The following is a 14840-nucleotide window of genomic DNA, read 5'->3' as shown; positions in this document are numbered from 1 at the left end:
CGTAGGTGTCCTGCTCCTGAAAACTCTCCCCTCCCAAAAATCCTCAACACTTTCTCTCTTCTGCATCCATCCCTACACTGAATTAACGGGGCAGTGGCAGCGTGGGGGCTGGGGTGTTAGTTTGCAATTTAAAAAATAGAGCAGAAAAAACTTGAACATGGCCACAAGAAGCCAGGGCAGGGCAGCCAGGAGACCACAAGTGCAAGATTGGGTCCTGTGGAAAAGGCCCATGCTGGCCACAAGGAGGGCTTGGGTGAGGGTGCTGGGCATGACTAAGGAGATGAAAAGCCAAGTCCTTTCCCTGGGAGAGCTGGAAAGGGCATCAAAGAGGGTGCAGCTGGTACAACCCTACCGCACTGAGACTCTCCTGCACACCAGGGGACACGGTCAAGGCCCCTCCTTTAGAAGCCTCGAATCTACAGTGGGAGACCAAGGTTAGCTGGAACCTTGAGAAGTCATCTTTGATGCCCTTGGCACCAGGACTTGAGATAAACTCCATTCCAACAGGCTGAGGGAACAAAGGATGAACAGGGAAGCTTTCTACCACAGGACTCAGCATGGCAGTTGTAAGGATTAAGCATCCAGGAAACACTAGTTTTCTCTTCCCTTCCTGAACCCCTGAGAGCCCATCGATAAACATGCAGAAACCAGAAAAAAAGACCCCCCACCAAAACCAAGAAACACCACACCAACTCTTATAGATACTTTCTATGTATAAATAAATTTATACTATATTTAAGTGGCAGTAACACTTCCCATTCTTAGTTTTTCTTTCTCTTATAATGTGCAGTGGCAGGTAGGAAGATCTCTCTGAGGTTGCTCCAAAGCCCATGGGAGTGAATGTTCCGGTAGACCTGGGGCTCTGCTGAAGGGGGCCGGGCCGCGTGGGGGCAATGCTGACACCAGGCTCGGTCACCTCGGTACCACTCGTTAGTGGTCTGGTTGGTGGCAGCCAGGTACAAAGCAAAGCACAGGTAGCCCCCCAGGAGGAGGCTCAGCATGACGACAAAGCCCAGCATGAAGACAATCCTCGGGAAGGTCACGAACAGGTACTGGGGGCAAAGAAGAAACAGCACATTAGGCAGCCAGGCTGGGACAGAAGAAAGGGTTGCACCCTCCAGCTGCGGCCCAGTCTGCAAACACTCGAGAGCTGCCCACCCAGCTCACCCACCTGCATACACATCTGACCGTCTAAACACAAAACTGAACCATAAGCAGCACTGAAAAGCAGCACTGAAAAACAGCCCGGGAGGAAACCTGCGTACCTACAAGAGTTCCAAGTGAGCTAAATGAAACGTGTACATTGAAGGAAAAGGGAAAGGATACTCCCAGGAGGGAGTGCCTTCCCTGTTATCGGTTTGTAAAACAAAGCCCTAACTACAGACCTGAGTTCATGCATCAAAATCAAGTCCAGATGGACAGAGGACATTACTCTCTCTCTCAACACAGCATGACCATGGAAATGTGCATACAAGAGTATTCACTACACTGATTTTAATGGCCCCTCTTCCTAAAAGAAACACGTTAAAAGTCTATCCACAGGGGTGCCTGGGTGGCTCAGTGGGTTAAAGCCTCTGCCTTTGGCTCAGGTCATGATCTCAGAGTCCTGGGATCGATCGAGCCCCACATCGGGCTCTCTGCTCCGTGGGGAGCCTGTTTCCTCCTCTCTCTGCCTTGCCTCTCTGCCTACTTGTGATCTCTCTCTGTCAAATAAATGGATAAAATCTTAAGAAAAAAAGTCCATCCACAAGGAAGTCAAACCTCGGGATAGTTACGCTCTGGAATAAAAAGGAGCCGATAAAAATGAGATCAATTTCTACATTCCAATTTGGAAAAGACATCGATAAAAGATTGCTGGATGTGAAAGACAAGAGGCGAGGCTCACAATGGGATCATGTTTGTGTAAAAACAAAAAGATTCCATGAAACTCCCTATGACTATAGAAACACACAAAGGAAAAAAGACTGAAATGTTCACACAAAACTACAGAAGTAGGGATGCCTGGGTGGCTCAGTTGGTTAAGCCGCTGCCTTCAGCTCAGGTCATGATCCTGACCTGAAGGTCAGGATCTAGGAAGGAACCCTAGATCCATGCAACCTGGGATTGAGTCCCATGTCGGGCTCCTTGCTCAGTGGGGAACCTGTTTCTCTCTCTGCCTCTGCCTGCCACTCTGCTTGTGCTTTCTCTCTCCCTCTTTCTGACAAATAAATGAATAAATAAAATCTTAAAAAAAAAAACAACAACAACAACTACAGAAGTAGTTGCCTCTGGGGCGTGAAGTTGTTAGGAGGGAAGGGGCGGATCTCCCAGTTTTCTTTTCATTGCTTCCTAAAGATGTTTAAAATTTCACGCTTCTCTCCCCAACTTTACTGATACATAATCGACAGGACACTGAAAATTTAAGGTGCATAACATTACATACAGCAAATGATCACAACAGGCTTAGTTAATACATCTGTCACCACACATGGTTACAATGTTTTTTTTGTGATGAGAACTTTTAAAACCTACTCTCTTAGCAACCATCAAATATACAACACAGTATTGTTAACTACAGTTCCCAGGCTGTACATTGTATCCCCAGGACTTCCTCATCTTTCAAATATGACTCTGTACCTTTAACTACCTATGCCCAATTCCCCACCTTCTGAATCTTTTTTTTTTTTTTTAACGCTTCTGGACTGCTTGAATTTTTATGTTATTTTTTAAAATAAAGAAAATGAATTTTGAAAGAGGTCAGTATTTTTAAAAATATTTTATTTACTTGAGAGAGAAAGAGAGAGAGAACAAGCTGGGGGGTGGGCAGAGGGTGAGGAAGAAGCCAAATTCCTGCTGAGCAGGGAGCCAGACGAGGGACTCGATCCCAGGACCCTAAGATCATGGCCTGAGCTGTAGGCAGACGCTTAACTGAGCCACCCAGGCACCCCAAGAGTTCAGTATATTTGAAAGTCAGGAGTAAGAGAGAATTAGATGCATCTCTTGACAGGGGAGACTTTCTAACTGAAGTTATAAAGAAAAGAGATATATTTGATGAGAAAGGAGGTCTAAGTTTTTTAATACAGAAAAGGATACATAAATTGAAAACAAATAGAAGAATGAACTGTCATTACTGCACGATCTCAAATCAAAATTCTAGTATCAAATAGGTAAACAGTTAAAAGGACATAATTCATAAAAGATCTACAAATAACTGACAAATGAGAAAAGTAATCAAAAGTAATGAAAGAAATAGAATTTTTAAAAAGGATACACAGTAGTTTCCTACCAAATTACAAGCACCTGCTGTCCCCGGGCATCCTTAATGCCAGCTCCGACTCAACGAAATGAACACTGATAAAAATATATATTCAAGTCAAAAGATTTATAAATGTCAATAATCTCTGATCCAGTACATATTTTTTGGAATTTATCCTACAGAAAGTCCTAAGTACAAAGACAAAACTATATACACTGCAAAGGGGAAAACACACTTCACCCATGGAGAGAGCTGTGTATCACGGGTCCCATGTCCCACCTGATAGGAAGTAACATGAAATACACATCCCTACCTAGGAAGCATTCTTGCCAAAAATATTTAACCTGAATCTAATCAAGGCTCTAGAACTAACTTCCAGTTCATATTAATATGAAGGAATAGAGGAAAATCTGTTGACAGAAGTAGGAAAAAGGCAAATTTAGAACAAGGGACATTCTAAAAGACAACCAACTAAACTACTAAATGTCAATTTCATGAAAAAAAAAAAGCAGGGGCATTATTTTAAACAGACTAACAAGACAACATTCAAATGCCTAATGATGAGGTGAAATCTGCTTCAAGGAGGTAAAAAAGCTATAAAAAATTCATTTGAAAAAAATGAAAAAAAAAAAGAAACAGTGGGGATATTTCAATATGGACTAGATGATTTAGTACCTATTTATTATATATCCTGTTTATTACACAGATTTACTATTACTTTTCTTATGTGAAGTAACATAATTATAGTTATATAGGAGAAGGGTGACATTCTTTAAAAATGCATGTTCAAGTATTTAGGGGCAAAGCAACAGGTCTTCAATTTATGAGCCCAATATGGGGCTCGGTCCCAAACACCAAGATCACAACCTGAGAAGAAATAAAAAATTGGATACTTAACCAACTGAGCCACCCAGGCACCCCATAATTGAAAAAAAATTTAAGAGTAAAAACTATTCAAGGTTGAAATGACAAGGTTATCACTACACAACCTATCAGAATAGCTAAAATGAAAAATAGTGATAACATTAAGTGCTAGCAAGGAACCAGACAAACCAGTCCCTCCCCCATCACTGGTGAGGATGTACAATGGTACAACCACTCTAGAAAAGAAGATGGTGGTCCTTTCCAAGACCGAAAATGGACTTATCATCAACCCAATGATCACACTGAAGACAGATCATCACGTAGAACTTGTGAATGGGAATGTTCAGTGCAGCATTTCGCAGGGTCCTTCAGAGGGTGAATGGTTAACCAAAGTGTGGAATACTATACAGCAGTAAAAAGGAAGGAACCCTAGATCCATGCAATCACTCATGTGGATCTCAAAGAAATTGCATTAAGTGAAGAAACTAACCTCAAAAAGATATTGTATGATCCATTTATGTAACAATCATAAAATAACATAATAACAGAGGTGGAGAAGGGAGTAGTGGTACCAGGCATTAGGGATGTGAGGAGGAAGCTGTGGCTGTGAGCGGTAACATGAGGGAGTGTGTAGTGATGGATAATACAGCGTGTTGGCTGTAGTGGTGGTTGTATATGGCTGCACATGGGACAAACTGCACAAAGCTACACACACACATACACAAAACCACAAATAAACACATATGTAACTGGTAAAATCTGAATTGGCAATGGGGATTGTGCCAACGTCAACTGCTTGGTCTTGGCCTTGAGCCATGGTTGTAGAGGGATGCTGGCATGGGGGGGAAGGGCTTACAAGCATATAGGCTTCCTGTGTGTTTCTTTGTAATCTCCTATAAAACTGTAATTATTTCAAAATAAACTTTAAAAAAATACTGGCTTTAAGACTGTATATTTTGTCGGGGCACCTGAGTGGCTCAGTCATTAAGCATCTGCCTTCAGCTCAGGTCATAATCCCAGGGTCCTGGGATCAAGCCCTGAATCGGACTCCCTGCTCAGGGGAAAGCCTGCTTCTCCCTGTCCCACTCCCCCTGCTTGTGTTCCCACTCTCACTGTCTCTCTATCAAATCAATAAATAAAATCTTAAAAAAAAAAAAAAAAAGACTGTGTGTTTTACCATATTAACACAGTATCCTTCCAGTCCTATTTTCTGAGTGCTTTTAAATTAGAATGGGTGTTGAATTCTGTGAAACACTTTTCAGCATCTAGAGAAATAATCATGTCATTGTTCTTTATACGTAATAATGCTGTATAAAATATTAGGCAGTTTCCTAACAATGAACCAACCTTGCATTCATGGAGTATATCCCACTTGTTCATGGCATTTTTATTTTCTTTGAAACCAAAGGAAAAAACACTCAAGAATAAGTAAGCAGTTCCCTAGTGACTGCTCATAAGCTACTTCCCATAAATTCAGTAGAAATCTTTTAGTCATCAAATGAGTTTTTTAAAAAAACTCTACATTATTGTAAATTAATTTCTGACAAGGGTGCCAAAACAATTCAATGAGCAAAGAAGGGTCTTTTCAACAAGAGATGCAGGACATCTGGGCATTCACATACTAAAAGTATCAAGTTAGAGCCTAACCCAATAGAACATACTCAAATTGACTCAAAAAGGATCAAAGACCTAAATAAATACGTAGGAGAACATGTAAGTATAAATCTTCATGACCTTGGATTAGGCAACGGATTCTTACATATGACACCAAAGCATAAGCAATGAAAGAAAAAATAAAATCAAAATATGAAACTTTTGTGTTTCAAAGAAAGTTATCCCAAAAATGAAAAGACAACCCACAGAATGGGAGAAAATACTTGCAAATTCTATACCTGTGAAGGGTCAAATGTCCAGGTTATCTGAAAAATTCTTACAACACAAGAAGAAATGACAATCCAAAAAAATGAGCTTCTCCTCTAAATCTGCTTCTCCAAAGAAGACATGTAAATGAGGAAGCAGCACACAAAATGATGGTCAGCATCTTTAAGTCTTCAGGGAAACGCAAATCAGACCACAATAAGGCACCACTTCACCTTTATTAGGATGACTTTAATAAAAAAAGACAGATAGTAACAAGTATCCGGCAAGGATGTATGAAGTTGGAACCTTCATACATGGATGGTGGGAATGTAAAATGGTGAAGATGCTTTGGACAACAATCTGGCAGCTCCTCAAATGATTACAAATACAGTGACCATATAACCTAGCAATTCTCCTGGGTCTGTCTCAAGAGCAGTGGAAACCTGTATCAACAAAAAAACTCGTACACAGATGTTCATGGTAGCCTTATTCAAAAACAAATAAAAAGTAAAAACACTCAAGTGTCCGTAAGTGATGAACAAATAAAATGTGGTCCATCCACACAATGGAATATTATTCAGCCACGAAAAGGAGTGAAATACTGATTCATGGTACAACATGGATGAACCTTGAACACATTAAGCTAAAAAAAAGAAGCCAGTTCAAAAGGCCACACACTGTACAATTCCATTTATCTGAAATACTCAGAAAAGGTAAATCCATTAAAAAAAGAAGGTAGATTAGTAGTTGCCAGGAAAGAGGGGCATGGGGAATGACTGCTGATAGGTAAGAGTTTATTTTTGGGGTGATGAAATGTTCTGAAATTAGATGGTGGTAGAGGTTACACAACTCTGAACCACTAGACTGTACACTTTAAAAGGATGAATTTTAGGGGCCCCTGGTTGGCTCAGTAGGCAGAGCAGGTGACTCTTGATCTTGGGGTCATAAGTTTAAGCCCCACATGGAGTGTAGAGATTACTAAAAAAATAAGTAAACTTTAAAAGGATGAATTCTATGGTAAATGTATTATATATCAACTAAACAAATTGTATACTGGGGCACCTGGTTGGTCAGTCAGTTAAGCATCTGACTCTTGATTTCAGCTCAAGTCATATCTCAAGGTTGTGAGACTGAGCCCTGTGTCAGGCTCCATGCTCAGTGGGGAGTCTGCTTGAGATTCTCTCTCTCTCTCTCTGCCCCTCCCCTTGTTCATGCGTGTGACTGTGCACACTCTCTTTCTCTCAAATAAATAAAATCTTAAATAAGTAATTAAATATTTAAAAGTTACATATTCATTCTTTAAAAAGGAACGGCTTCATCTTTTGACTAGGAAAATGTCCTTTTTCCAATTTTGAAACCTAAGGTCAGAAACATACACCCTACAACATAATTACCTGGACATTATTTACCTGAATGAGAAAGACAATGTCAACAACCTGGAAGTGTCCCAGATCATCAACGTAAGTCTCCAGATACAAGTCCGACAGCACCACCAACTGGACCAGAAACACAGTGCTCACCACGGCCATGGTGCCAGCTGAGGCCGTCAATGTCAAGAGGTAGAGGAGGAAGTACCTCGCGTTCCAAGCCCCGATACAGTTGTTTACCCAAACACAGTGATGGTCAAAACGGTGCACACACCTGTTACACACACCTGCACAGAACGGGGAAAGCCACAAGCCCGAGTTAGTCCTTGATGGAACAGTGAGACCAAGCACACCTATGGAGATTTTTACGAACTCTTGGCAGTATAAGCTGGAAGAAATGACGGCTGCTATCACCGAGCTATCAGAACCACAGCGTCAGTACAGTGGCCACGAGCCACAGGTGGGTTAGTAAGCACTTGAAATGTGGCTACAAGAAAAATCTGAAAGCATACTCTGTTGATACTGATAAATTCGAGATAGTTTTTCAATTTATGCAATGCTCCTTTAAGTTCAATATGAGCATTACTTGAACAGATATAATTTTTTAAATTTTTTATTTTTTAGATTTTATTTCTTTATTTGACAGACAGAGATCACAAGTAGGCAGAGGCAGACAGAGAGAGCCTGATGCTCGACTCGATCCCAGGACCCTGGGACCATGACCTGAGCCGAAGGCAGAGGTTTTAACCCACTGAGCCACCCAGGCGCCCCTGAACAGATATAGTTTTAAAACTATAGTCAAATCAATTAAAGTCAAATCAATTCTTCTGATAAAGATGAACCATTACGTAGGCATTAAAGGAAAATGATTTTTTGGTACTGATTCAGTTATTTTAAAACGTTTAAGAATTTCTGGAATAACTTGGGTATGTGAATCTACTCTTCATACTGCAAATTTTATAAAATCTAAATATAGATCAAGTAGTTCCAAGGAAAGTTTAGTGTCTCAGTGGACATGTTCTGTAAATGAAAAATATATACCAGATTTCAAAGACTAAGTATGAAAAAGAGAATATAAACTATCCATGAATGATTTTTTTATATTGACTACACATTAAAATGATATTTTAGATATGTTAGGTTAAATAAAAGGTATCATTAAATTTAATGGTCCCTCATTTTACTTTTGTAATGTGGCTACTAGAAAATTTAAATCACATGTGGCTCACATTGTATTTTTGTTGGACAGCACTAGTCTAGAATCTTGGTTATTCCCCAGAAGAGTAGGCTCTGCCATGAATGACGTCTGCAAACATGACATCCCACAGAAATTCCTGTCGGGTAACAAGGCCTCCCATGTGGCAAAGGAAAGACTGTTGTGCCCAGGGCTGAGCTGCCCACTACACAAGAATATCACGAGCTTCATCTTCAGGGGAGCCCGGGTGGCTCAGTTGGGCTAAATGTCCGCCTTTGGCTCAGGTCATGATCGTGGGGTCCTGGGATTGAGCCACGTGTCGGGCTCCCTGCTCAGCTCAGAGTTTGCTTCATTCTCTCCCTCTGCCCCCTCACCACTTGTGTTTTCTCTTTCTCTCAAATAAATAATTAAAATTTAAAAATAAAATAAAATAAGAGCTCAACCTCTAGTCATCTGTAAAAAACCACTATCTGGCCTCTACCAGCAGTGGCTGCTCCAGGTCTGGGAGACAAATGGTCTTGCTTCTAGATTTCTGTAACATTTTCTTGCTACAAGGCCCATGTGTCTGCTGTGCAAGGACAGAGCTGGAATGAACCAAAGCCAAACTTACTGCAGTGCTTGGATCGCGCTGGTTTCCTTAAATTGCAAGTAGAGCACTTCATATTCTTTGAGAACATCACTTCGTCGAATTCATAAACTTGAAGAAATGATAACTCATTTGCTTTTGTTATGGTACCTGAAAAACGTAAGGACAAGTGTCGGTTTCGAGCGATCCGATGGACTGAACGTTCACAAAATCTGTCCTGACAAAGAGTGACTAAAACTTGTATATTTAGGGGCACCTGGGTGGCTCAGTGGGTTAAGCCTCTGCCTTCGGCTCAGGTCATGATCCCAGGGTCCCGGGATGGAGCCCCGAATCAGCCTCTCTGCTCAGCAGGGAGCCTGCTTCCTCCTCTCTCTCTGCCTGCCTCTCTGCCTACTTGTGAGTTCTGTCTGTCAAATAAATAAATAAATAATCTTAAAAAAAAAAAAAACTTGTATATTTAATATTCTAAACAACTCATTTTAAAATAAATACCTTTACTGAGATACAGTTCATAAGCCCAATTCACCCATTTAAAGTGTACAGTTTAATAGTTTTTAGCACATTCACAGACTTACGCAACCATCATTGCAATCAATTTTAGAACATTTTTATCACTTCAGAAAGAAACCCCTTAGCAGTCAACCCCACTCCTCTCAAATGCCAGCCCTTGGCAATCACGTAATCTATTTTCTGTTTCCATGCATTTGTCTTGTTTGGATACTTCTTATAAATGGAATCATACAACTTGTAGTCTTTTATATCTGCCTTCTTTCACTTAGCATAGTTTTTCATGGTTCCTCTATGTTCTAGCACATATCACTCCTATTGCCAAACACTGTTCCATTGAATAGGCACATCACATTTACCTATTCGTCAGTTGATGGACAGGTGGGGCTTCAAGGATAGAAAAGCTTAAAAGTAAAGGCATGGAAAAAAGATACCAAGCAAATATCAATAAAAAAAAAAAAAGGGTAATGGGTACCTGGGTGGCTTAGTCGGTTAAGCATCTGACCCCGGATATCGACTTAGGTCATGATCTCAGGGTTGTGAAATCAAGCCTTGTGTTGGGTTCTGCACTGGGTAAGGAGCCTGCTTAAGAGTCTCTCTCATGGGACACCTGGGTGGCTCAGTGGGTTAAAGCCTCTGCCTTCAGCTCAGGTCATGATCCCAGGGTCCTGGGATCGAGCCCCACATCGGGCTCTCTGCTCAGCAGGGAGCCTGCTTCGCGCCCCCCTCTCTGCCTGCCTCTGTGCCTACTTGTGATCTCTGTCAAATAAATAAAATCTTAAAAAAAAAAAAAAAAAAGATTCTCTCTCTCCCTTTCCCTCTGCAACTTCTCCCCCACCCCTCTCTCCCTCTTAAAAAAGTGTAATAATATCATACAAAAGAGAATTGAGAGCAAAGAGCATTACTAATGACAAAGAGGTTCATTATATTTTGAAAAAACATTCAAGGAAAAGGGAATACCAATTCTAAACTTGAATGTATATAATACAAATATATACATAACTATTATAAACACCTACACATACAGACATATATAATAGCTTCAAAATAAGTAAAGCCAAAATTGACAAGGAGAAACCTCAGATCTGTCATCAGAATGAGGTAACATACCTCTTTCAGTTATTGCAAACAAAAAAATTAGGATGAACATAAAAGACTTGAACATAATTAACCAACTTGACTTAATGAACTCACATGCTATCTACACCCAAGAACTAGAAAATATACAATATTTCAAAACCACACAGATCACTTACAAAAATGACACACAACCGGGCATGATGCAAATACCAATGGAATTTTTGAAACAGGGCCACAGAGACCACAAACAATCTACATAACACAAAGTATCAAAAAATAAACTAAAAAAGCATGTAGAAAATTTTAGGCTGTCCTAAATAACCCAAGGGTCAAAGAAGAAACAAATAAAATCAGAAGGCAATCACAACGAGAAGATGATGAAGGCACTGCATATCGCATCTTTTACCAAGTCCCCAGAGGGATCACTAGTCTGTAACCGTGGAGGTAGACAGCTGAGTTGCCGCCAGTCTCCACACTGAGGGCCTCAACTTACCAGGGTTGCTCACACAGCTGAGCGTGAAAAACACCAGGTTTACAATCAGCAGCAGGTAGGGCAGAAGAAGGTAATGCAAGGGAAACTCCAGCTCCCGACAGTAGCCAAATACTTCCCAGGTGTATTCACTGTAAACCATCCCTTGCAAGACAAGGTGCAGGAGAATGAAGGTGTGGTTTCTGAAAGGAAAAAGGCAGCATGTGGCCTTCTCCATGAAGAAATCATGTCATACTAAAGTTAACCTGGGCCCAACCACTTCCTTTGGGCTTGAGATAATAGCACGAATTATGCAAGAGACGATGTGAGACAGTTCCCACATTGCCTCACAGTACTCAGTACTCAATAGATGTCATCTATTAACTTTTTTTAGGATTTTAATTATTCAGAGAGAGAGACAGAGAGAGCGTGAGCGCGTGACAGCAGGGGGAGGGGCAGAGGGAGAGAGAGAATCTCAAGCAGACTCCATTCTGAGCCGGGAGCTCAAAGTGGGGCTTGACCCCACGACCCCAAGGTCATGAACTGAACTGAACTCAAGAGCTGGAGAGCTCAACTGACTGAGGATTATTATTATTATTATTGGGGATTGAGGTATCAGGATATATCTCTTTTTATAGAAATGCATGTAATATTGCCACTCCTTAAATATTTCTGTGAAAACTGCAGAAATAAAAGGCAGATTATTTATGAGCAGAGGTCCTAAACCCAGGACTCTTGATCCTTTTCAGCCTCCTTCCCCGAACTATGGCTGGAAACCAACAAGGAGCGTCCTGAAGCTCTAGGGGACAGCAACAATTAATAATCAAAACAGAAAAGAAAATAGTATTTATTTTTTTTTTCAAGATTTTATTGAGAGAGAGAGAGAGAGAGAGCGAGCAGGGGGAGGGGCAGAAGGAGAGGGAAGAGAGAGAATCTTAAGCGGGCCCCATGCCCAGCAAAAAGCCCGACTTGGGGCTCACTCTCCGGACTCTGAGATCAGGACTGAGCTGAAACCAAGAGTCAGACGCTTAACCAACTGACCCACCCGGACAAGAAGAGAGTATTTAAACTCATACCTTGTATGGAAGAGGTAATGAAGCAATTTTAGCATAGCTCTCTGAAGGCATTCTGGAATTATATAGGAAATTATCTAAACAAAAAAGAAGGATTCAATGTCATTTTGCATTCTCCCCGCTCCCAAACATACCAGATGCTCCACTTTGAGCTAGTGATACTGGGGATTTGTGTTTCTGCATAAGGGCAGAGAAGAGATTTGAGAGAGAATAAAATAAAGGGTTTCCCTCAGCTGGTCTTCCTTTGATGCCAGTTCCTCTCCTCCCTTTTCACTCTAACTCCAAAGAAAGCACCATGTCAGGGTCTTCAGGCAAAGGGAGGAGAGCAGAGGGGCTGGTAAGTAATGTTAATGTGAACTCCACTCCCTTCCCTACCTTGGGTTCAATCCTACATTCCAGAGTCCATTTGCAATCACTAAGCATTAACACAGTCAGTCCCAAGTCAACCCATTCCCAAAGGCTGCTGACCCCAACTGTGCTCACTTTGACCCCTGAAGGACGGTTGGCAGCCTGATGCTCACTCCCTGGTCATACAGCCCCCAAGTCAACCCATCAGGACCCTCTAGGCAGACACTGCTCACGTCCAGGCCCAATTCAGGCATCAAATTCAAAGAAAAATAGCCAACCTTGAGAATGTTATCTTCTCTCAAAGCGAAATCACAAGATTACTTTCAACAATAACAAAAAAAAGAGAGAGACTTTTGAATAGACCACAAATACCATAAATGAAAGAATTGAACAAATAATAAAAATGGCAACTCTCTTTTTGTTTCATCAGGGAACTGATAAGCCTTTTAGACTGGTGGTAGTCAAAATCCAGTGGTCTCCAAGCATCATCATTACCTGTGCTCCCCCTCTGACCAGGCCTTTCAGGTAACGGGTTTTTGAGCAGATGCAAATCATAACAACACCAATCAGCACCAAAGACACGTAGAACAAGAAGAGAACCAAGAAGTCCATCCTGGGGCTACAAAGAAACAGAAAGAGTGTGACTACTACCGGGGGATATATTCCAAGGTGCATATTCTTAGATATCAACTCTGTAAACGGCTCCCCAAATAGAATTCAGCAGCCCTCATGCACACACTGCTTTGCACTGAGGCCTCCCAGAGTTTCCTAATCAAACCACTGTGATTTATTTACGGCATCTTCTGCCTACAAATTCCAAAATTAAATGGGGGAAAATGTGCAAAATGCATACACTTTCCCTCCCACCAGCAACAAATCATCTTTGTATTTACTTAAATATAAACCCACGTAGATATTGATATGGAATGTACCCAAAAGAATCTGACAATGCTACTGGAACAAGCATCCCCCAGAGGCAGTCGGGGACTCACTCCCACAACAACCGTGGATCACCATGGGGACCAGAGTCAACACACAGGCCTGTATGAACTGGAAACGGTTACTTTTGGCCTTAGCAGATATGATTCCAGGCAGGACTTCCAACTGAGATAACCAAACTACAAACTATTCACGAGATAAGACGGAGGAAACAATGAGCAGCAATTCTCACGATGTGATTCAGGGTCCCCAGCCTACATATTTCCCATTTGGATAATTTTCTACCGGCAGCTCGGACATTCCTCCTCCCAACATTCACGGAGAATTCAAACGGCATCTCCTCGTGTGCAGCGGCGTGTGCCTGGCGCAACAGGTGGCACCCAAAGCTGCAGGAGGCATGGTTCTTCTAGAAGGCTGGATCTGGCTGCAGAGACATCGATAAAACACCCACACAATAAAACAGGGTGGGAGTCAGGGGCGGTATAAAGTGTGGAAAATAATTTTAAAGTCAGGGGATGCTGAGATCCCGCGGGAGTGAACGGGGTTATAGGACTTCGGGAGGAAAAGCTAACTGGGAAGATTAAGCCAGGAGCCTTGGGTCCTGGTTCCTATTCCTAATCTCTGAGGTGCCTACGCTGGCCACCGGACAGAAAGGCTTATCCGAGGCTACACTATCCGAGGGTCCCGGCGGGTGGGCCTGGCCGGAGTTTTCCAGGGGGCCGGGAGCCTGGTTGGGGGACGGGGTGCAGAAGGTGCAGAGGGGATACGGTGGGTGCCCTGAACACCCGGCGGGGTGGAGGTGTGGGGCTGCGACCACACACCCACCCACACACACACATATGCACACACATACACACACACACACTCACACACAGGTGGAAGGGCGGATCAGACAAGGAGACAGACGCCCCTGGACCAGCTGGGTGTCAAAAAAAAAAAGCCCTCGGAGGCGGCCTTACCGCCGGGATGAGCCAACCGCCAGGCGCACCGAAGCTGCGCCTTCAGGGCGCTTCTTTAAACTTCCGGCGGGCCTGTGACGTTAGCACGCGACGGGGGCCTCTAGGCCGACTTCCGGCGGAAATGTGGGCGGGCGGACGGGCAGCTACTGGGGTTGGGATTCGCGGCTGGTGTTCGCGGTTGGAATGGTGTTGGTAGCTTCGCACCCTGGACCTTTCAGAAGGGGTGGTTGGGTCCGAGGGCTGGAAAATCGAACTTTGGAGCATTATTGCCAGGAAATCTTAAAAAAGCGGTCCTAAGCCAGTGCAGGTGTTATAAAGCGGGCCGAGCCGCCTGGCGGCTTGGGTTGAGCCCAGTCAA

At 42.5% G+C, this 14840-nt stretch overlaps 1 protein-coding gene across 7 annotated transcripts; it reads right to left on the bottom strand.

Moving 5' to 3' along the window:
• Positions 1 to 711: 711 nt before the first annotated feature.
• On the bottom strand, positions 712 to 14548 carry ZDHHC4 (zinc finger DHHC-type palmitoyltransferase 4). Of its 7 annotated transcripts, none has more exons than XM_032872721.1 (8): positions 14483 to 14548; positions 13756 to 13947; positions 13080 to 13203; positions 12240 to 12291; positions 11188 to 11366; positions 9132 to 9257; positions 7369 to 7613; positions 712 to 1052 (listed from the first exon to the last, which is right to left on the bottom strand). In XM_032872721.1, the coding sequence occupies exons 2-8, from the start codon at positions 13858 to 13860 to the stop codon at positions 762 to 764; spliced, it is 1122 nt and encodes a 373-aa protein (XP_032728612.1). In that variant the 5' UTR covers positions 13861 to 13947; positions 14483 to 14548; the 3' UTR covers positions 712 to 761. The 7 variants fall into 7 exon arrangements, with proteins under 7 accessions (XP_032728612.1, XP_032728611.1, XP_032728615.1 ...); XM_032872720.1 differs by lacking the exon at positions 14483 to 14548 and adding an exon at positions 14393 to 14457; XM_032872726.1 differs by lacking the exon at positions 14483 to 14548 and adding an exon at positions 14393 to 14457 and having other exon boundaries at positions 1005 to 1090.
• Between the last annotated feature and the right edge of the window lie 292 nt (positions 14549 to 14840).

The sequence above is a fragment of the Lontra canadensis genome, unplaced genomic scaffold, assembly GCF_010015895.1.
Source record: "Lontra canadensis isolate GAN:19392208 unplaced genomic scaffold, GSC_riverotter_1.0 scaffold45, whole genome shotgun sequence".
In the NCBI taxonomy this organism is placed as follows: domain Eukaryota; kingdom Metazoa; phylum Chordata; class Mammalia; order Carnivora; family Mustelidae; genus Lontra; species Lontra canadensis.
The sequence above is the reverse complement of the archived record's forward strand: the minus strand, read 5'-3'. Positions and strand labels throughout refer to the sequence as shown.

Coding starts and splice junctions, on each gene's coding strand:
- ZDHHC4 (XM_032872721.1), bottom strand. CDS start 13,860: ATGCCGTTTGAATTCTCCGTGAATGTTGGGAGGAGGAATGTCCGAGCT. Junction 12,292..13,079: donor TGGTCAGAGGGGGAGCACAG/GTAATGATGATG, acceptor ATATAATTCCAG/AATGCCTTCAGAGAGCTATG. Junction 9,258..11,187: donor CAGCTGTGTGAGCAACCCTG/GTAAGTTGAGGC, acceptor TACGTTTTTCAG/GTACCATAACAAAAGCAAAT.